Genomic DNA, 21,460 nt, shown 5'->3' with positions numbered 1-21,460 from the left:
CACGACCCTGCAGTGCCAGTCATATTAAAGGTATCCTGTGTGTGCCTACTTAAAAGCCTGTCGCTGTCAGAGATTGTTCATTAGTATTAGACGGTCAACAGCGCATTCAGATGCTTCTTGACACCCCGTAAATGCAAATTTAGGATTATGAGAGGCTTATTTGTATAAACAAGGTTCTGGTATTGTTCAGTTAATTAATGTCTATAAGCCACAGTTGCCTACCGGTACATTGAAACAAATGAACTTTGCACAGGTTTTAACAAAACACGGGTTGTAACAAAAATAAATAGGCTTTAACGAAACACGGCTTGTAACAAAAAATACAAAATTAGCAGTAAACAGTAGCCTACCAAGAAAATCAGTGGTCACTATCTTCCTCCTCCTGTGCACTGAAACCACTGAAGTCATCTCCTTCGTTGTCGGAGTTGAATAGCCTCAGAATTGCTTCATCCGATATTGGATCGTTTTCATTGTCGCTCTTGTCACTTTCATCCGGAGGCAAATCCCCCGCTGAGCCCTCTTCAACACGCAGCAGTCCAGCCTTTCGAAACCCGTTGATGATAGTGGATTTTTCGACAATGCTCCACGCTGTCAGGACCCACTGGCAGACTTGACCATAAGTTGCTCTTCGCATGCGGCCCGTTTTAGTGAAGGATTACTCCCCACTTCTCATCCAAGCCTCCCACTGAACACGGAGCGCCACCTTAAATGCACGATTTACACTGATGTCGAGTGGCTGCAAATACTTTGTTGTGCCCCCAGGAATCACAGCTGGAATTGAGTTTGTCCTCTTGATGGCTTCTTTCACCAAATCTGTTATGTGGGCCCTCATGCTGTCCAAAACGAGCAATGCCTTGTTCCTGTGAAAGAATCCTCCCGGTCGCTTGCCGTAACACTCCGTATGCCATTCATGCATTAGGCTTTCCGTCATCCATCCTTTCTTGTTGACTTTCACAACAATTCCTCTCAGGAATTTTTCTTTTGGTATCGTCGTGCGTTTAAAAATCACCATCGGTGGAAGCTTTTCTCCCGATGCCGTACAGCTCAGAACACAGGTGAAGTGCGTTTTTTCATGCTCAGTTGTTTTCAGCGTGACGGATGAGTCGCCTTTCCTGTTGACAGTCCGAGTGAGAGGCAGGTCAAACGTCAGAGGAACCTCATCCATATTTATGATGTCGTGCGGGTCAATGGAATGCTCCGCTATCTTTGCATCAGTGAATTTGCGGAAGTTTGAAACTTTTTCCTCGTAGTCGGGAGGGAGCTGCTGACACAGACTCGTCCGTACCCTGATGGACAGGCCTTTACGTCTCATAAATCTGAGACACCACAATGGTCCACCTCTAAAATCCTCAAACTTCATTGCGGTGGCAATTGTTTTGGCTTTCAGTCGGATCTGCACAGTTGAAACACCTCGGCTGTCTGCTCTGTGTGTTGACCCAGTCTTCGAGCTCATTTTCTAGTTCAGGCCATCTGCTTTTCTTCCCTCTGAAAGCTTTAGTTGTCTTTTTGCAGTGAGTCAATTCCTCAGGCTGCTGTTTCCAACGTCTTATCATCGACTCATTAAGACCAAGCTCCCGTGCAGCAGCCAGATCAATCGCCTTCAACTTGAAAGCTGCATCATATGCATTTCTCCATGTCTTTGCCATGATGAGGGTGACAAAATGACTACCGTAATCAGAATGATGGGAAGTTTGAGCGCGCTCGATTTAATCTAAACAGTAAACAAAAAAGTTGTTTGACCTTAACCCGTTCGGCAATTTCATTGGTCTAATGAAAGCTTCATGCCGCCAAAAATCTGAGCACGTCACTGAATGTGTTTTTTTGAAAAAAGAAATATATATATATTAGCCGCGTCATTGTTTAAGCCGCGAGGTTCAAAGCGTGGGAAAAAAGTTGCGGCTTATAGTTCGGAAATTACGGTAATCATGGTGAAAATGTCTTGTCAAATAGGCCATTCATAAAGAAAGTTACCAAACTGAGAACATTAATGACCTTTTAAAAGGATCAAATAAATGATAAAAAAAAATAAAATCACTTTTATTTTATCACTTCTATAGCTGCTACTATCAAAAGATTGATATGTTAAAGGGGTGATATAATTATTATATAGCGTATTTTACACTGTTCCTTAAGGTCTCCTAATAGGGTATGTAACATTGGTTGGCCTGAAAATTGCCCGAATGCTGTTTTATAAGGCCCTTAACTACCCTGTGAATATGGCTCTATTTGGAACAAGAGCTTTTCTTCCAAATATGGTATGCTCATGAATATTTAGAATGAGATGCGCGCTGATTGGTTTGAGCAAACTACATAGAAACACATTGGAGACTCGACAGCAGGTCTCACTGCAAAGTTATACATTGTTCGTCGGGCTATTACATTATTAAATTCACTTCTGAGACTTTTTTAAGCGAGAAATCAACTATATAAAGCTCAAATATGGGCCGTTTTACGAAAATTGATGGCCAATTGCAAATTTGGTAAGACTGTGTGTCGGAGTTTAGCGGCCGGTGCTGCCTGTGTTGCTGCCTCACCGCCCGGCCTGCCTTCCTTCACAGACCCAGGCCTGCTGTGAGGTAGATGGAGCTCAGTCACGGCTGGCAGCCCACAGCACTCCATACCCGCGCAAAGTCACCGTTTTTTGGGCTAATAGACTACCAAACGCCGCTGCCCTGACAGAGCTGTGAGAGTGTGTGAGAGTGAGAGCGCGGTCAGCAAGCTTGTTACACCAGCAATCTCTTACCACAGTTCCAGTTAATCTTGGTTGGCTGTCAGCTGCCGGTATAACTAGAGTAGCTATATTTACAGTTTGAATTTCGTCACGCCACTTATACAACATCTACCTAAAGGTCTTATAAACCTAACAACGGTGTCCGATTTCAAATTAATGAATATTTGTGAAGATTAGGGGTTTAGTTAGCTGCGACTGTCCCTTCAATCCTAGCTATGTGTAGCTACAAATCACGGATAGTTAGCTTCATTTTCGGCGTAATTCGAGTATATTTACAGTTTGAATTTCGTCACGCCACTTATACAACATCTACCTAAATGTCTTATAAAGCTAACAACGGTGTCCGATTTCAAGTTAATGAATATTTGTGAATTTCAGAGGAATTCTAAGAGGAGGCTAGCTAGCTCTCATTGATAGAGATACATCCATTCGCAGGCTCTATCAATGAGACTCGCGGACAAGCAGAGTTTATTTCCCCAATCGTTTGATTAAATAACTCAACACATTATAATTACACACATTAAAAGATTAACTGGAACCTGTGGTAAGAGAATGCTGGCGTAACAAGCTCGCTGACCGTGCTCTCACTCACATACACCAGGCATTTAGCTAGCAGAAAGAGGGGAGTTGCAGGCCCTGGAGCTCTGTCAGAGCAGTGGCGTTTGGTAGTCCATTAGCCCAAAAAGCAGTGACTTTGCGCGGGTATGGAGTGCTGTGGGCTGCCAGCCATGACTGAGCTCCATCTACCTCACCGCAGGCCGGGGTCTGTGAAGGAAGGCAGGCCAGGCGGCGAGGCAACAACACAGGCAGCACCGGCCGCTGAACTCCGACACACAGTCGGACAAAATTTGCAATTAGCCATCCATTTTTGTAAAGCGGCTCATATTTTAGCTTTAAATAGTTGATTTCTCGCTAAAAAAAGTTTCAGAAGTGAATTTTGTAATGGAATAGCAGAGATCTGCGCAACCTAGATTCAGAAGACTACCTGATCTCAGGTCAGTTGTGTAGCCTATGTAAATGTTGGGGCGTGACCGTTCTCTTAATACACCGATGGGCGTGACAAAGGTACAGGTCTTGGGATGCTTACGTAAGCTTCCAGCTTTGTTGAGATTCGCCCGTTTTCAGCGGCAGTTTCAAAATATGAGATTTTCATAGTAAAGGGGTGTCAATGGGATTTTGAGCTTCTATGTATGTCCTATTTACCCACCGAACTGTCGTTATTCAACTATGACAGGGTAAAATCGGTTTTGCATTCTATCACCCCTTTAAACAAATGAAGACCAAGAGCGTGTGTGTATGTGTGTGTTTGTGTGTGTGTGTGTGTGTGTGTGTATACTATAGATTCAGCTGAATGAATTTCAATTGTCCATATATATATATATTTATGTCCATCTATATATCCTTCTTGCTTCCTTGACGTGCCATAAAGTACCTACTTACCAAGGTGATGTACTACATCGATCACTCACTCATCCTGTATCCCTGGAGCCAATTGCTAAAATATGGTGATCACTTCACCTCTGATGTCTTCCCTGTCTTCCTCCTTAATGTTATGCAGTTCAAGGCTCCGTCTGTGATTAACGGTTCAGCTCCTCCACACACTTCAGCATTTTCTAGAGCCCTCTGCTCTGACTCTAGACTCTGAAGTGAATCCTTCGGTGCACATTGATGAATCTGTAAATAGGCCTCTTTTTGATCAGAGAACATGTTTTTATCTCAAACCCCTTTGCTGTCATATCTGTGCTTGCTAGTGTTGTTGATAACAGCTGGCTGTTACAGGAAGAGTCTCTTGCTGTAAGAGAGTTTTGGTGTGATGTAGCCATGTTGTTTCCAGTGAGCTAAGGTAAGGAAGTTTCTCTGGAGCAATAATTTTTATTGCAGATTTATGGTGTGTGTGTGTGTGTGTGTGTGCGTGTGTGTGTGTGTACAAGAGTTAGTTGGAAAGCTCTGTTTAGCTTCACAGGTTCTCTGTGTGGGGATTTGTCGTGGTGTTGCAAATGCAGAAAATAAATTCACTTTCTAAAGAGAGTCTTTATCTCCCAACTACTTATAGCTGAAACATGCTTTTTCCGGCCTGCAGTTATTTGTAGACATTAGCAGGGCTGTTTCTTTTGTACTTCCACATACAACGCGTATAATGTACTTTTTATTGACACACAGGTCGTCATGACGCGTTAAGATTCAGAGGATTTCCACATCTGATCCCGTGCAACCTGTGTTTACATATAACCTTTCTCTGTGTAGGTTCACAGAGGCATTTGCGTGTATCTTAGCATAAGCAAAATTCAATTTTGATCTGCAGAAATGATCTGGTCAACGGTTACCAACTTAGAAGCTTAAAACCGGAATTTCCTGATATCCAAAACTGACACAGACAGCAGTGTGACAGTGGAGCTTACAATCCACATGGTCTTACATTTGAAGTGCCGCTTGGACGTCCACAGACATGTCACGAAATATGCGTCACTTGGACCCTCTCAGCTACGCAGATACAGAAAGTATAATCCTGGCCTTCAGAAACCAAGCCTTTTTTTTTTTTTGCTTTTCCAGACACTCCTGACTACATTTCAGAGCCAAAATCTTGAAGATTTTTGATTGTAAAATGTTTCTTTTTTTTTTGAATTATATGTCTTCATTATAAAGTTTACAGGAAACTAGGTCACTAGGGCACCCCAGTTGTGTGTTTTTGCATAGATGTAAATATGAAAGTATTATTACAGTAACAATCCTACAAAAACAAACTTGTCAAGCAAAGCTTGGTTAACAAGTACACAACAACCATTCAACTGATCTGTTCCAGTGACAGGCCTATTCATAATCTGCCCCACAGCATCTGAAGGTTGCATCTGTAGTTTTCTCTGTGGTAGAGACAGGAGTGGTAGGATGGCATCCTGTTTAATTTATTGTATTGTTGTGCTTTGTTCTTTTGTCTGAAGGGTTGTGCTGGGGATATATGTTTATCTTTTCTTGTAAGATTTCTCCCCGCAACACTCCACAACTGGCAGCTGCGCTAACTTCCATTAGCATATCCTCAAATGTACACTCCTGTGGGGCTTGATGTCATTTCAGCTACTTAAACCAACATGATCAAGCTTTGCTCTTTATTCTCTGTTCATAGTCTGCGGTTACTGGGTTTGGTTTCAGCTTACCTGTAAATCAGTAAACCATAGACCTCTTAAAGACTTGTAGTTGTGCAGAAACAAAGATATTTTCCATTTTTTGGCAAGACATAATAACTTTTACTCATGCATTTCTTCAATTTTATATTGTTTTTTTTTCCCCCACAGATAAGACAGCAGTGGTTATAGGCATACATTGTCAACACAGAATAATAATAAACAACATATAAATCAAAATAAAATTCATGCAGTATTTTCACTTCAACTTGCAACCGCAATAGAGTATAAATACAAACTTAAGTGTGAGTGTAGTCTGTAACCATTTCTTCCTACAGATTATTCACACGTCTTAAAAGAAATTGGTTTTATGGCGTGTAATAAAAGCTTGCATACCACTGCACAACAGTGAAATAAAAAAAAAAATGAAGAACTACATTAGTGGCTGTAGATTTCTGTATGTCTAAAGATGGACTCAGTCAATGAACTCCTTCAGATTCACGTCGATCGACAGTAAAATAATCTGCAACTATTTTGATAACTGATTAATCGTTAATGTAAGTTTTAATCAAATGTCAACAATTTCCTGATTCCAGTTTCTCAAATGTGAACTTTTTTCTCATTCAAGAGGAAACTGAATATTTGTTCCAAAGTGTTAGTCTGGGGATAATGAGCGATTTGATGACATCACCCTGGGCTTTAGAAAACTGCAATAAGCATTTTTTTCCACTATTTTCAGATGTTTTATAGACAAAGCAATCAATCCATTAATTGGGAAATAATCAGCTGACTGAACAGCGTACATACCAACATCGTCTGATAATAATATTTATATCTGTTAATATCGCAGCTGCTTGACTGGGCAGAGTCTACAGTATAAGGACGGAATGTGGTGTTATGCATTCCAATTAGAACAGTACCACAATAAGCAACAGACATTAGATGAAGCTGATTACTGACAGCCACCTATTCAAAAGCTTGTCATATACCACGACATTCTAAAGTTCACTTTTTTCTGTTTTTGCAAAGTTTTTATGAAAGCCCTCTTCCACTGCATGATCTAAACACCTCCATGAAGTCGGGCGTGCACAGAACAGCAATATGTTTCCATGCGCTTCTGGGGTGAGACTGTGTTTTCTATTCAGTTCACAAGCTTCACAACTTTGAAGAAAACTCTGCTTTATTCATTCAGTGTGTATACCCCAAAGTCAATGTCAGAGTATCCTTGGAGATAGCTTGCGCAGAACATAAATCAGACTTGAGCCCTACGTATGATTACACACACAAAATCAATAATTGAATAACTTGGTTAAGTGTCTGTTACTGTTCTATCAGCATTGAAGCTGATCCCACAGGTCTCTGAGTGTATCTCCATTTCAAATATCCATGCCTCTTGAGATCATTTATGAAATGAGAATATGTATGCTTAAGTAGATCCCTCTCTGGTAATGGAGTGGATGCATATTTCAGGTGGAGTGATAGTGCTTGTGTGAGGAGAGTTTATGGCTCTAGCCTCTCCACTGTCAAATATCAGTTGGATATTAACCAGGGTGCAATTGTGCTTGAAGTGTTTTTAAGTAGATTTCGAATTAAAATGGTGCCTTTTGGAGTGTTTTTAAGATAATATAATACAATTAAAATATATGTGTGTTGGAAAATGCAGTCTCTGCAGCTGCAGCATATGAAAGGAATAAATAGAGTGACTGGAATCATATGAATTACAGCATGCATGTTATGCAAAACCAGTAGATCCTTCCATGAAAAGAATAAAATAAATGAAGAAAAGTTAAAATGTGTACACAAATAGCAAATGTGCAGTATGAATTAATTGTAAGCTTAATTAATAAGCTTTATTTGTTTGACAAACATGAGTTTAATGACAGAAACAAGTTTATCGGCCTTTAACATATGCAGAACAATAGCTGGATGCATTACTTCATTACTTTACTCTGAAAGTGCCATTCAATTATTGTAGGTTTATATAACACATGGTGATATGCGGGATTCATGAATTGGACTCACAAAGGAAAACATCTTTGTCCTTCGAAAATCTACGTTACTGCATTTGCATTTGGAAGAAAAAGGCTCTGGAGGCCAAATGTGTTACATGACACTTGATGTATGAATAAACTGTTGTTTATCAAGAAATAGCTCAAACACGTAACTCAGCTGTTCCATTTAGCAATTTAACCAAACCAGATAAATTGTATGAATGAGACAGTTTAAGTGGTGTCTTCAGCTGTCTAATTAACACACAGACTTTAGATTAATATTGAATTTACTACAGGTGTATGTAAGGACTTTCTCATTCTGTGTCACGCTCATTTATCCATTTGCTCAGCTGCTGCAAGATTAAGTAAATTAATTAGGTTACATTTTTAACCCCCAGCCCAAAATATTTAGTACGCAATATAATACCTTGGGGCATTTTTAATCAGTGGCTATTTTAATGGAGTGCTCTGCCCGAAACCAGTTGTGCAGAAATGTATATTTAATGATATGCAGCATTCTCAGTGAAGAAGAGTGACTCAGAGAAGCCTGTTGAAGGGCAACTATTTGTCTAAAATTATTTATTTGTGCGTTTGTGTGACCCGAAGAGCCGCATCTTTTAGCCCAGGCTGAATCGCAGTGCATCAGGGTAAAATGATGCTGTGCCCTTGAAAAGGCCTGTGTGATAATCCAAGATTAGTGTGTCTGTGTGTGCGCGGAGAGAAAATGAGTGTGCATGTAGGCTATCTGTGTGAATGAAAAGAGAGTTTACATGTGCAAGTGTTTTCACAGGGTGAATGTTAGTAGGCAGCAAATTTGCACATTTGAGAAGTCGGAACCAGCTAATGTTCGGGTCGACTAATATTTTGTCAATCAATTATTTGTCAGTTGACTATTTGCGTAATTGACTAATTGTCGGCACAAATTTGTAAGAAGTGGGTTCATGACGTTTGTGTCTGTTTGTCGATGGCCTTGTGTGTAGGCCTGTCACGATAACAAATTTTGCTGGACGATAAATTGTCCCAGAAATGATTGCAATAAACGTTAATATTGTCGTTCTGAGACCATTTTCATCTAATATAATGATAATGGCATAATAATGCAGATACACCTTTTCAAAGATCAATAAACTTTATTTCTAAAGAAGCCATTTTAAATATCCACAATAAATGAACAAAACCAAAAACAATAAATAAAATGGACAAAAAATGGACTGCAATAAAAATGAAACAATCAAAAATAATAAATAAACTTTTTCCAGCCGCGATAATTTCCATTTAAAAATTATCGAGCTCATTTTTATTTATCATGCGATTAATGTTTTTATTGCATATTGCGACAGGCCTACTTATGTGTACATGCGACTAACTTGGAATGGTTCTTTTGAAAACGAGGGTCACCAACTCAGTTTCTTTCATCATGTGTCTTTATTATATTTTTATTCTCTGTTTCTAAATATGTTCTTTTTTTCACAGAGGCAGTGTTCATTTGTATGCAAAGATAAGATATTTAAAAAAGTGTCTAGTGTGCTATCTGGAACATGTTTATTGCCTGTTAATAATTTTATAAAAACATAGACCCACATTATGTATTGTCAGCTACAGTTTACTCATTGTAAGGTTGATGCACTTTAAGTTAATTTACTAATAGACTGGAAATCCTACTTGTCTGCCCAACACTAGTTAGTTCTACTTTGGTTGATTCTAGTTTGTCTCTCAATGCCAAATTCCAGAATGATACAGCTACTTTGAAAATTTAGTTTTTTTAATCATAGTCTCATTTACCATCAGGCTTACTTTCTGTTTGATATCTTATACATAATTGATGGTATAATTCATTGGTTGTTTTATTTAAGCACCATATAGTCTTCCCTCAAGGGCTCAATGGTTGTATCAAGAACTCTTTCATTTGAAAAACCCTAACACAGGACTGAGAAAAAAAAAAAGAAAATCAGTATTTTATTAAAAGACTCTAAGAGCGTGTCAGACGTATTAATCTGTGTGTGTGTCTCCTTCTCTTTCAGGTGGAAGGGATGAGCAGGAGGGTCTGACGGCCGTCAGAAGGATCTGTGAAGAGTACAAAGAGGCCAAAGGTACCATTGCAAACACGTCTGAGAACACATTCTCAAACACACACACACACACACACACACACACACACACACACACAAATGCTTGTTCACGTGTGTACTTGTTTTTCTTATGCCAGTGTTAGAAGATAAAGGGCAAAAGTTGTGGCAGTGTGTCACTCAGGATTGTTTGTACAGTTTTTACGAGGCACACACACACATAATTGCACACTCATATAAAGACAGACAGAGCGTCCATGCTGGTTGTACAATGTCAGGACTGTTGATCATGTTGACGTGAGGAAGAGGAGGATACAGAGGAAAAGGCTACAAGAAGCCAACGAGGGGAGATAAGTCAAGGGAAATGTAAGAGAGGAGGGGGGGGGAGACGGACGTGGGAGGAGGCAGAGGGGTGGAGGAGAACATGATAAATAAAAGGGGGAAAAGAAAGATAGGGGTGGAGGGAAACTGGAGGTTCAGATGGAGGTGATGGAGATGAGAGGACACAAACGATAGCAGCAAAGACATGTATTACTCCATTGACTAATGCTTACAGTGTTCTCTGTAACTCCCACGTTGAGAAATTGATTCAGCTGACCTTCACAGCACCATAAATTCCACCATAGTCTCATGACTAAGGAGAGTCATAAGTTATTCTTCTCTGTACCAAACAGCCTTGACTCTTCATCCCCTTGCAAGGCTTGTCTGTAAGTGTTTACCTCGGGGAATGTTCAAAGATTTGTACTAATGCATAAATCAGTGGTGATTGAATTGTTGATTTTAAAGAAAAAATTGAGTATTTAGTTATACATTACACATATTTCATTTTTTAAAATTATAATCTTTATTTAGAGAACACTTTTTCAATATCCACTTTACAAAATGTTTTGTACAGTTGTACAAGTCATAAAATCATCAGGTTTAAAAAAAAAAAAATACAGATGAAAAAAACATTTTTGGAAATATACGATGGTTCAAAAGAAATTAAAGTCAAGTAAAATCAGGCATGGCTCGCTGATAAAATTCTGTTTTTAAGAAGGGACTTAAAGGAGATCACTGACTCAGCCGACCTGGTTTCCTCGGGCAGATCATTCCGGAGCCTCAGGGCCATGAAACGCTCTGTCCCCTTCAGTTTTCAGCCGGGCCTCTGGAACAGACAAAAAGTCCAATGCCCGAGGATATCAGATGTCAGAGATATAAAAGAGTATACAACTGGTCAGACATTTAGAAACAGCCACTAATCCTGGAGACTCAGTTGTTCCACAACGTGCCGCTTACACATACGGACTCTAAAGCTGGGAGAGCGATTGGCTGCTATACATTGTGAATGGGACCTGGCATTGCAGCCTGGTGCTGCCGGCTGAGCTACAGAGATTTAAAAGGCACCAGCGGCACTAAAGGGGAAAGTTGAGAAAAGCTCCATGCAAATGTGCTCCAAACAACGACCAGGCGAGAGCAATCACGCTAAGTCTAGCAAGCTATGTTATCTTTCATGGGCCCATTTTAGCAATGGTAGTTGACCAGACCGTCAAAACACTTTTAGCAATGGGTAATGGATATACCTAAGCTGGTTTAAACCAATACAATAGTTTGTTCAAACCTGTCTATATTTCATGATAGCCAGATGGTGCAGTGATGAAATCTGTTATTAAAGTAGAAATACATTTAAGAGACAAACAGCAGGTGGTTAAAACATCACTTTTATTTTGAGACCAGTTAGTACACTCACTTACTCGACCAGGCTTCTCTAATCTCTGCTTGTTAGGCTGTTGAAAATAAAGTATTAAACACAGTGAAAGCACAAATATTTCCTCAGTTAAATTACTGTACTGATATCTTCAGTCAGTGCACGAAATCAATGCTCACTGTAGAACAAATACAAATACAAATACTGTCACTGCACAAAAAATTATGTCAATTTTGTTTCAACGTAATTCGGTCAAAACAAATACCAAGGATATGTATTTATGCTTCTGTGCTAATATACCCTGTATGTAGATGGCAAAATAATTATTTTGATTTTTTTGCCATAATTTGGTTTTGGTGTGCATTTTATTTCTTCTCTCCTAAATACACAATTTCCTTCTCTTGTAATTGAAAATGAGCCAATTGTTTTATTACTAGAGGAAGGGAAGTTCATTAACTGAACCTTCAAATGCTGCTTCGCTGAATTAGAAATTGTAAAAAGTGAAATACTGACCTCTTATCTGGTGATTACAGCACAACTCATTGAAAAAGAAAAGGTATTGCTACTAAATCACATTTACAGTTTATACATTATTTAATTGATACCTGTCTATGAAGTCAAACTCCAGTGAGTAAAACAATGATCACCAGATGAATAGCAAACCTGCTGTAACTGTATCGGTTAGTAAGTTCTCAATGGAGGAGCTGGCTACAGATTATGTATAATACAAAATGTATATGTATAATACGCTGCCTTTTTTGGAATCAAGCCGTAGTTTGTCTTCCTCGGCCTTGCAATGGAGAGCAGCAGAAAGCCGGCTGGCTGGGTCCCTGCTTGTGTGTAAGTGGCTGTCAGGTACAGAGACAGTGGCCATGTAGCTGGTGTCATTGAAGTCGATTTCCCTGGACGGGGTGGTGGTGGAATTGATTACTTCTTTTGTAATTGGCAGGCACTGACGCATAGGGGACAAGGGGGGTGTCTGTAGCCAGATGCTTGTGCTCTGACTGAGAATATGTGTGTGTATGTGTGTGAATGAGACGGTAATGGATTCTCATTAGTATGTGAAGCAGGAGCTTTAAACATCTCTGTCCAAACCTCTTTGGCATCCTTCCTAGCGTTTGCACATTTGTCACATATGGCTGACAGCTCATAATAATTGTGTAGGCTGCAGAGGTGGATCTCAAACTGGGGGCCTGTGGACAATTGTAGATCTCCTTTAGGGATTTCAAGGTGTCACCAATGACAAAGAATTTCATTTCACTAGAAAGCATCTTTATATATTTTATAGAATATAAAAGATTGTGTTTATTGGATTCACTTTGAAAATAATAAAAGGAACATTCTAGTATTTTTCAAACTGGGTCTTATTCTCAGAATTTTGACCAATCAGAATGGTCATGCTAATTTTGAACTTGCCACCTCCATCTGATCTATTCAATTTACACGCATGGATGAAAGAACAGTGGAAGTTAGGGTTTTTAATCAGGCTTGGTCCCGAAACCACTTCCATGGTTTGGGCTCGGGTTGGACTTGGACACAAACTATGTGGGTTAATGTAGGGGCTGATTTTTTGGGCCAGATTATAGCTTTATATCTAGAGTCTAACACTGAACATACAATATTAACTGTAGCAACATTATTATGTATTTAATGTACAGGAGACTTGATTCTGAATAACATTTCTTTCTAAATTTGTACATAATTATTAGGGCTTTGACTTTTGCACAAAAATCATATTCGAAGTTCGTTTGTTTATTAATATTAATATTCGAATATATTCAAATATTTCGACAGGAAGTTCGGGAAGTGGAAGTGCTTTCACCGTAGCCTACGTAAGATGATCGGTCTGATGTTTATACTTCTGTGCTGGTGTGTGCGTCGAGCCGGCGTGTGTGTGTCTGTGGGCAGTGTTGCCAACTTAGCGACTTTTCAGACCCCCTGTAGAAAAGACAGCGACTTTCTGTAAAAAAAAAAAAAAAAAGTTGCCAGCATTGTCCAGTGAGCATGCAAGGTATTTCTCTCCTATGGCCGCCAAAACAGTCACCTCTCTCTTCTGTTCTGTGACTGAGGAGCAGCCCTGCCCTCCCCTCTGTGCTCTCTCCTCATGTGCAGCAGCACTGCGCGCAGGCAGGTAGAAAGAGGAGAAGGAACAGGGTGCGGGGGCCGGTGTAGTTAGGAGAGACAGCGGCACGCAACGGGAGAAAGACGCCGCTGAGCTGGCCTGGCCCTGGGCAAGCCAGCCTTCTTTGAGAATTAGGGGGGAATGCACCGCTACCGAGCCACGGCTGAGAGACGTGCGTCGCCGCGATGTGAGGTTACATTTTGAAATGCGTGAAAAAGCCTCGGAATCTGAACTGAAAACAACGTTTACAAGCAAACACATTTACAAAAAATAATGCCCATAACAGGTTTGAATATTATGGGCTGCCTAATATTCGTTCGAATATCACAATTTATTTTAAATATTCGAATGATATTCGAATAACGAAGTTCGGAGTGAAAGCCCTAGTAATTATACATATATTATTCATACTTTTTTCTTTTTAAAGTTATTCCTTTTTGCAAAGAAACACCAAATATAGCAGATAAAGATGCTGCAGAATGAAGGCCAGTAATTGAACTCTTGTACTATGATTTGTGTGTAGTCGTGGGCATTAGCCGACTTACATATTAATTACCTTCTGTTCAGGATGTAGACTGTGCTCGTATTTGAAAGTTAAGAGCATGTAAAAGTGAGATTTTCATGGACATGTACTGTTGCATGCTGAAGCCTACCTGGGCAAAAAACAACAACCAGAGTGCATTTGTAACTATTCACAAAATCAAATCACAATTGCACCAAGCTGGATGAAACAGGATTAACTACTGAACAAAGTGGCACAATATGTTTCACTGTCTGAACTGCTATACTGCTGTTCAAATATTTTGTTCAAACAGATTCAACTTAGAAAACTGTTCAGTGATTTTCCATTACATTTTTAGGCTTAAACATAAATGCACACACTGTAAAAATGTAGTGCTTGCTTCTTATTATATAAACGTATTGTCTTAATATAACTTATAAACACATTTAGTTTATTTGTATTATTTGTTAGAGCATTCTTACTTTCTCTCTTCTTTAGGGGGATCTTTTCGCCTGAAAGCTGAATAAACTCTAGAAGCCCAGTATAAACAGTTGAGGGATTTTCAGTTGAAACAAGCTTTTTAGTGGTTCTTGTGGTACTACAGTGGCTCTGATTGTGCACGGATGTGGCAGGAACCATTTCTACCATCACTTTTAGTTTTCAGAATGATGGACATAATTGCGTAACACTGTTATGTCTGCTTTTCAATTTATAAAGAGCAACTGGTTGAGATGCAAAGACACAACTGTTTGTGTGGCAGAGGAAACAGAAAATGGGGAAAAAAAAGGTGTTGGTCCCCAAGCTCTGAAGCAGAGTTAGAAATCCCTAATCTTCCATGAAAATGTCCTTTGACCTTTGCCCCCTGCATTATTAATGGAATTCAGCCATCATTAATTTTAATATTTACACCTGTGCTTTTCCTACTGTGACATGTCAAAATGTGTGTCTGTCATAAGATGATTAATGAACAGATGGAATCAATTAAAAACTAAGATTGGAAGTGGGATTTGGGATTTCATTTATTAAATCTGAATTCAGCACAAATAGTACTTATCTACTTATCTACTATATTTACTTATATTTGGCAGTTTTTGTCTGGTTGTTGAGGACATAAAGGACGAAGACGTTTTAAAATCATGGCACTATAAATTTCGCAGGACTCGAGCAGTCATCCTCTCCCCCAATGTGCCACACATTTCACTTTATTCTAACAATAAGACTGACGTCAACAATTGATTTTAATTATGCAAACTTGTACAGTTAATTAAGTAATAAAGTATAATAAAATAAAATTGATTTAGACCATTTGAAATAGTGGAAAGTGGCAGTGCATTAAATAAAAAAATCCAGTCTAGAAGAAAATGACAATCTATAAACCTGCATTAAGTTAATATCAAACTTTAAATGACAAATTATATTAAAATGATGAGTCAGCTAATTTGTGAAAACTCCCATATTACAAACAACAGTAACATTTGTGATTTTTATGGTTGTTGATTTATACTCTCCACTACCAAATCAATCAGCTGGTATGCCATAGAACATTTCTACCTTTCATTGTTTTATTAAACCCATTTAACACTTATAATAAGAGGCCCACACACATTTCGCTATTACATTAACTCAAAATTGATTAAAAAATAGTTGTTTAATTTGCAATTCACAGTTTATTTTGGCTAACAGCTGAAATGATAATGATAAATTAGAAATGGAGACTGTGAATGGATCCAGTGGGTCTTAAACAGCATGTGTCTCCAAAGGCAGTTCCTGTCGTCAGTTTCGTATCACTTCTCTTTAATAAAAACACAGTCAGTGTGTTTGAGTCGAGGATGCTGAGCTTTAGAGAAGATCCTGGGGTTTTAATTGAGGGCTGGCGGCAGACAGGCCCACACCAGATCGATGGCACTTAATCCCCAGTGGGCTTTCTAGATATGACTGGCCTGTCTGAAAGGGATTGGTCTCCAATGGAGTCCACTCAAGAGGACGGGAGAGGACTGACAGGCAGGACACACACGCACATTTGCTTGCTATATACACAAGCCAAATACACACACAATCTAAGATATACCTGTGCTTACGGCCATTCAAATGCACACACTTGCTTTCTTTTCTTTTTCTTTCTCCATCTTTCTCTCTTGCACACACGCAAGCACGCACACACACACGCATGCACACACACACACGCGCGCACACACACACACACACACACATACACACACACACACACACACACAGCAGGAGGTAAGTGCCATGGCTTGGAGATAAGGCTGCTATCAAACCTTCATCGGGAATGGCTGCACTCTCATCTGTCATGGTGGCTTTTTTCTCTCCTTCACCAGTCCTCTTCCTGTCTTTGTCCAATGACTTTGACCCTCTACAGGCTTACTGGAGTTATAGGGAGGAACAATATATCATTTTACTGGTGTTTGAAAGACATGGTCTTCTTTCTGTATTATGGCAGTGTGCTCGTGTTTTAGTAATTTGTCAGCAGTTGTTGAGGAAAAAGGATTGATTGAATACCAAAAAAGTAATTTCGGGACCAACAGGAAGCAAAGGTATTTACATATTTGAATGGGGTTCATCCCTAATTTGCCATCCATTTTGAGGGTTTGGGTTAGACTGAGGCCTATTATATGACATTACTAATACAAAATCGGAGTCCAAACAAGGCTTACGTGCATCGTGGATACTTGACCTCCTGGTTCCTCATTACATTGTTATAGAACATAATATTGATAGAGAATATTACCCCTGTCACCTCCACATCGGGAGTATGTTAGAGAGGAAAACAATGCCACCGTTGAGTATTATAACTCTTGGGTTTCCCCAGCAAGCCTAAGGAAAAACAAAATGAAACACCTCAACCTGTTGTAGTTGCCAATATTGCACACATTACCGAACCTGAAATACGGCACAAGAGAACATCATTCAGTAAATGTTTTATACTCTTGATGTGATTATATTGTAACACTGCTATAATATTACTTTTATGTTTTACATGATGTATAGATACGATTTTTTTTTTTGTGGTTTGGTGCAAACCAATGCCAATTAAAAAAAAAAAAAAAGGTTACAAAAAGGACATGAAATGAAAGCCTGTAATGTGCACACAGAGGTTGATGTAGGGTGGACATTTAGAGCCAGTCTTTTTCTTGATGAAAGAGATTTCAATTTACTTTTTAAGATTAGGAGCAACTCTTCAGTCCTGTGGATTGGAAGGCTAACTTCACCAACAGAGAGCCTTTTTGGGAGATAAAGTAGAACACAGAAAGAGACAGGAATGGACTAAAAAAGAAGTACAAAATATACAATACAAAAAATACAAAAAAATACAAAGCTTTAGAGCTGGCTAGAAAATCTCTTAAGACTAAATGCCAAATCAGAAGTTTTAAATTGAATTAGCAAAACTCAACCCAGCACGTTTTTAAGTAAGTTTAAATATAATATCTCTACTTTCTTAGACAGACACACAAACATGGCGCCGGAGTATAACAACTGCGACAACTCAATATGACACACTCCTACAAGTTGGAGCAGTGACACGAGGGACAGACACCATAACATTTACATTAATCCCATATCATTTATTGTCTAGTTAAGGGGAAGTCTCATTTCATTGCTGTCTTATACATCTGCAGGTGTTACACTAATAGTGCTGCTTGAACATTGACACTCTTCATACTGTGCTTAGTAGTTGGCCTCACAAGAAGTGTATGTCTGTCAAGCTGTGGCAGTATACTTAGTGTTCAGCATCCTCAAAGTTATTTGTCCGCATACACTACAGTATACGCAGTTATTCACACTTAAGCACACATAATCACTTTCACGCTCTGACGATACAAGCTGCTGGGCATTTGCTGTCTTACCTGTGTCTTATCATACGTTAGACCTGATATAACAGTGTGTTAAGCTTTGATGGAGCTCAGGAAGAAGTATTAGGTTTAAAGTAATGTGCTGGAGCAACAGAAGCATAGCGCTGCCAGTATTGTAGTTAAAGAACCCACCGAGCCTGCTGTAAGAGATGTTTAATACACTCTTGATGTCTCACAGCCAAAATGGCGAGCAGAAATAATCCGTTTACAATGGCTCTGACGTGTGTGTGTGTGTGTGTGTGTGTGTGTGTGTGTGTGTGTGTGTGTGTGTGTGTGTGTGTGTGTGTGTGTGTGTGTGTGTGTGTGTGTGTGTGTGTGTGTGTGTGTGTGTGTGTGTGTGTGTGTGTGTGTGTCCATTCCAGTGGAGTTTACCAACTGGACCTAGCCTCTTTGCAGTCTGTCCGTCAATTTGTCCAGAGCTTTAAGGAGAGGGACCTGCCGCTAAACATTCTGGTCAATAATGGTGAGTGATGGAGATGTCATGTTCTTACCATGTGTGGACTGTATACTGCATATGTAGAGTAGTGTATCAATATTCAGTGAGAAAAGTTGGAATCCTTTACACAGCGGTGTAATTAAGATGATGTCACATGACTGAATTTGAAAGGATATAAAACATTAAATTCACACACTTTTACAAACAGTATATTTCAGCATGATTGCAAGTACTATGTTTAGCATGTGCTCCATCTGGCTGGGTCATCCATTAGGGAAACCTTTTATATGATGAGCTCAACGACCCCTTCATTGACACCACCCGCCACCCTCCAAATGTGTTTGATTGAACTGATTTTAAAATGGATACTATTTAACACTATTAATGATATAAAATTGATACTGTTGAATACTTTTTCCACACAAGACCTGGACCTGAAATTGTCAATGTTTAGACTGGGTCTCTTTTCTGTGGTCCAATTCCATCAAAGTCCTTTTCTTTTGGCTATCTATTTCAATTTCTCTGCTCCGTTGCTAACTAGTTTTCATGCACTTTTGATCTCAGCATGTAGTGTTCAGGCCATAGGTGTGATCTGTCGCCCTCATTGATGAGCCAGCCACTCATCCATTTTCGTATTTATATGAATATCGGACTAAAACAGAAGTGGCATGCCAGTTAAAGTTCCAAGTTTATGTCATAAAGAACATGCATAATAAACTCTGAGCTTTTGTGTGCTTTAATTGCTTGTGTACGTGTGTGTTTGTTTGTGTGCCAAGCGGGTGTCATGCTGATTCCTGAGGGCCGTACTGAGGATGGATTTGAGCAGCACTTTGGTGTGAACTACCTAGGCCACTTCCTGTTGACCTGGCTGCTCCTGGACACACTGAAGGATTCTGGGAAATGTGGTTACTTCTCGCGTGTGGTCAATGTCTCCTCCTCTGCCCACCGCATCGGCGAAATCAGACTAGATGATTTAAATAGCTGGTAGGCTCACACACACTCGCACACACCCTAGCAATTTCAAATGATACAAAGCTGATTACAAAGCTGGCCATTTACAAAAAGAGTGATGTTTAAAGAACATTTAATCAATACGTAAAGAATAATTCCAGTTTATTTTAACTGGGATCTTATTTATCGTAGTCTTGGCCATCATTTCTATTAGTACAGTAATAATAACATTGGAGCAAGGTAGTTGATGAGATCTGGGAACGCAGATATCAAACTGTATGTAAACAAACCCCAATGAACACAACTACAAAAATAACACCATAAATGTATTCAACAGGAATTAACCTTTTTTTTTATTCTTGAACAGCTGAACGTTTTAAATCCCAACTTGTCACACTCACTTGCACTTCCTCCACGCTGGCATCACCAACACAAGTGCCTCATTTTCCTGTTGGCATTAGTGGAGAATTGTTGGCTCCATTTGGCTCTGCATCATTCCAGTTAGCAGCACTGGTGTCCAGAAGCATTAGCACCCTGAATATCTTCCTTGCGTTGTTATAGTACCCTAGCAGTAGGCGATGGCCCTTATCAGTGTGCTTAGCAACACAACATGTTATTATAAATTATAAAGTAATGTATAATATCCTAATTTAGTTCAGAATTCTTTCAGTTCTAAATGCCATTCTCCACTATGATAGCTGGCTTTAGTGATGCCATCGAGGGTCCTTAGAAGATGACAGAAATAGAAGTCCTTAACAGTAATACAGTAACACAACCAAAAGTTGAGATGTTCAGTTGTGAGGGCCCTAATTTAACTGCCTTGTAGCTAACTGACAAACTTACCTACAGAAACAATTTAGTGCTGCAGATGTGGTCAGTAACGTCAACAAGAGGGAAGTAAAAGCTGCTGAAAATAACAGATCTTTGTGTGTTTGAGGTTTTACATTTTGCACTTGTACCACCTGTTAGCTAAAAAAAAAATTACATACAACATACATTACATACAATGTAATATCATTATTGTCAAGTGTATATTAAATACTCAAACAGTATCGTCTTGTTTCACAGATGTGTATTTCAAACAGCAGATAGTAAGAAAACAACTGCCTGGCAGGTGTGAAAACTGCAGATACTCCCCTTTCCTGTAGATGCTGCACATGAGCATGTGTACACCTGCAACTGCAACTGCTGTTACCTTTATTGCACATAGTTGATGCAAATTTGACTGGAAATCCAGAGTTGTACAGTAGGTCTTTGTAAATTGCTAAATGCGGATTTGCAGTCAAATGATGTCTGGTTTCAAATGCTGTCAATGACTCTGAGCGTCCTTGTTTGCCGAATTTGGCCTTGTTCAGTAAGAGATGGAAACACATTACCTATTGTGGCAACAGTTTATTATAATAAATGAAACAAATGTGAAAATGCGGTTTTAATGCAACATTCTGATCGTGTTTATTGCTTTCTCTCTCTTCAGCCAGTGTTATTCAGCCCATGCTGCTTATTGTCAAAGTAAGCTGGCCCAGCTGTTATTCAGTTCCCACCTCCACCAGGATGTGCAGCGTGGAGGTTTCCCACTGAGTTCATGTGCTGTGGATCCTGGCATGGTGGATACTGCTCTCTATCGCCACCTCTGGATGCCCCTCTGTCTGGCACAGCGCGCCATCGCCCGCCTGCTTTTCAGGGTAAAACACTGAACGTTCATCTGCTTCATTCACACATTTGTCATTCTGCAAGACAGCAAAGCACATATGATATACATATTAAAGTACACTTGATCATTATCTGTGAAAAACAAAGCTTTAGTTTGAAGATTTTCACCATTATTGATCAATAACGTGATTTTACAATTGAATTAACTAAAGACTTTATCATTAGAATATATATTTATCCCCCAGTAATTTTACTGTTCCAGACTAACTATGTATTATTCTACTTTACCATTGAGTGATTTTCTCAAACCTTGATTTTGATTAAATTACTTTATAG

The 21,460-nt window shown here is 39.3% G+C and overlaps 1 protein-coding gene across 1 annotated transcript in view; it reads left to right on the top strand.

The window, feature by feature from the left end:
- LOC120569897 (dehydrogenase/reductase SDR family member on chromosome X-like) overlaps positions 1 to 21,460 on the top strand; it is a 51,301-nt gene that overhangs the window by 19,748 nt on the left and 10,093 nt on the right. Inside the window, exons 4-8 of the mRNA XM_039818068.1 lie at positions 9,860 to 9,928; positions 15,531 to 15,536; positions 18,455 to 18,550; positions 19,300 to 19,507; positions 20,949 to 21,156. Coding sequence (XP_039674002.1) covers positions 9,860 to 9,928; positions 15,531 to 15,536; positions 18,455 to 18,550; positions 19,300 to 19,507; positions 20,949 to 21,156 — 587 coding nt within the window. The remainder of the gene's footprint in view (positions 1 to 9,859; positions 9,929 to 15,530; positions 15,537 to 18,454; positions 18,551 to 19,299; positions 19,508 to 20,948; positions 21,157 to 21,460) is intronic.

This window comes from Perca fluviatilis, chromosome 12 (genome assembly GCF_010015445.1).
Source record: "Perca fluviatilis chromosome 12, GENO_Pfluv_1.0, whole genome shotgun sequence".
NCBI classification, from domain to species: Eukaryota; Metazoa; Chordata; class Actinopteri; order Perciformes; family Percidae; genus Perca; species Perca fluviatilis.
The sequence above is the reverse complement of the archived record's forward strand: the minus strand, read 5'-3'. Positions and strand labels throughout refer to the sequence as shown.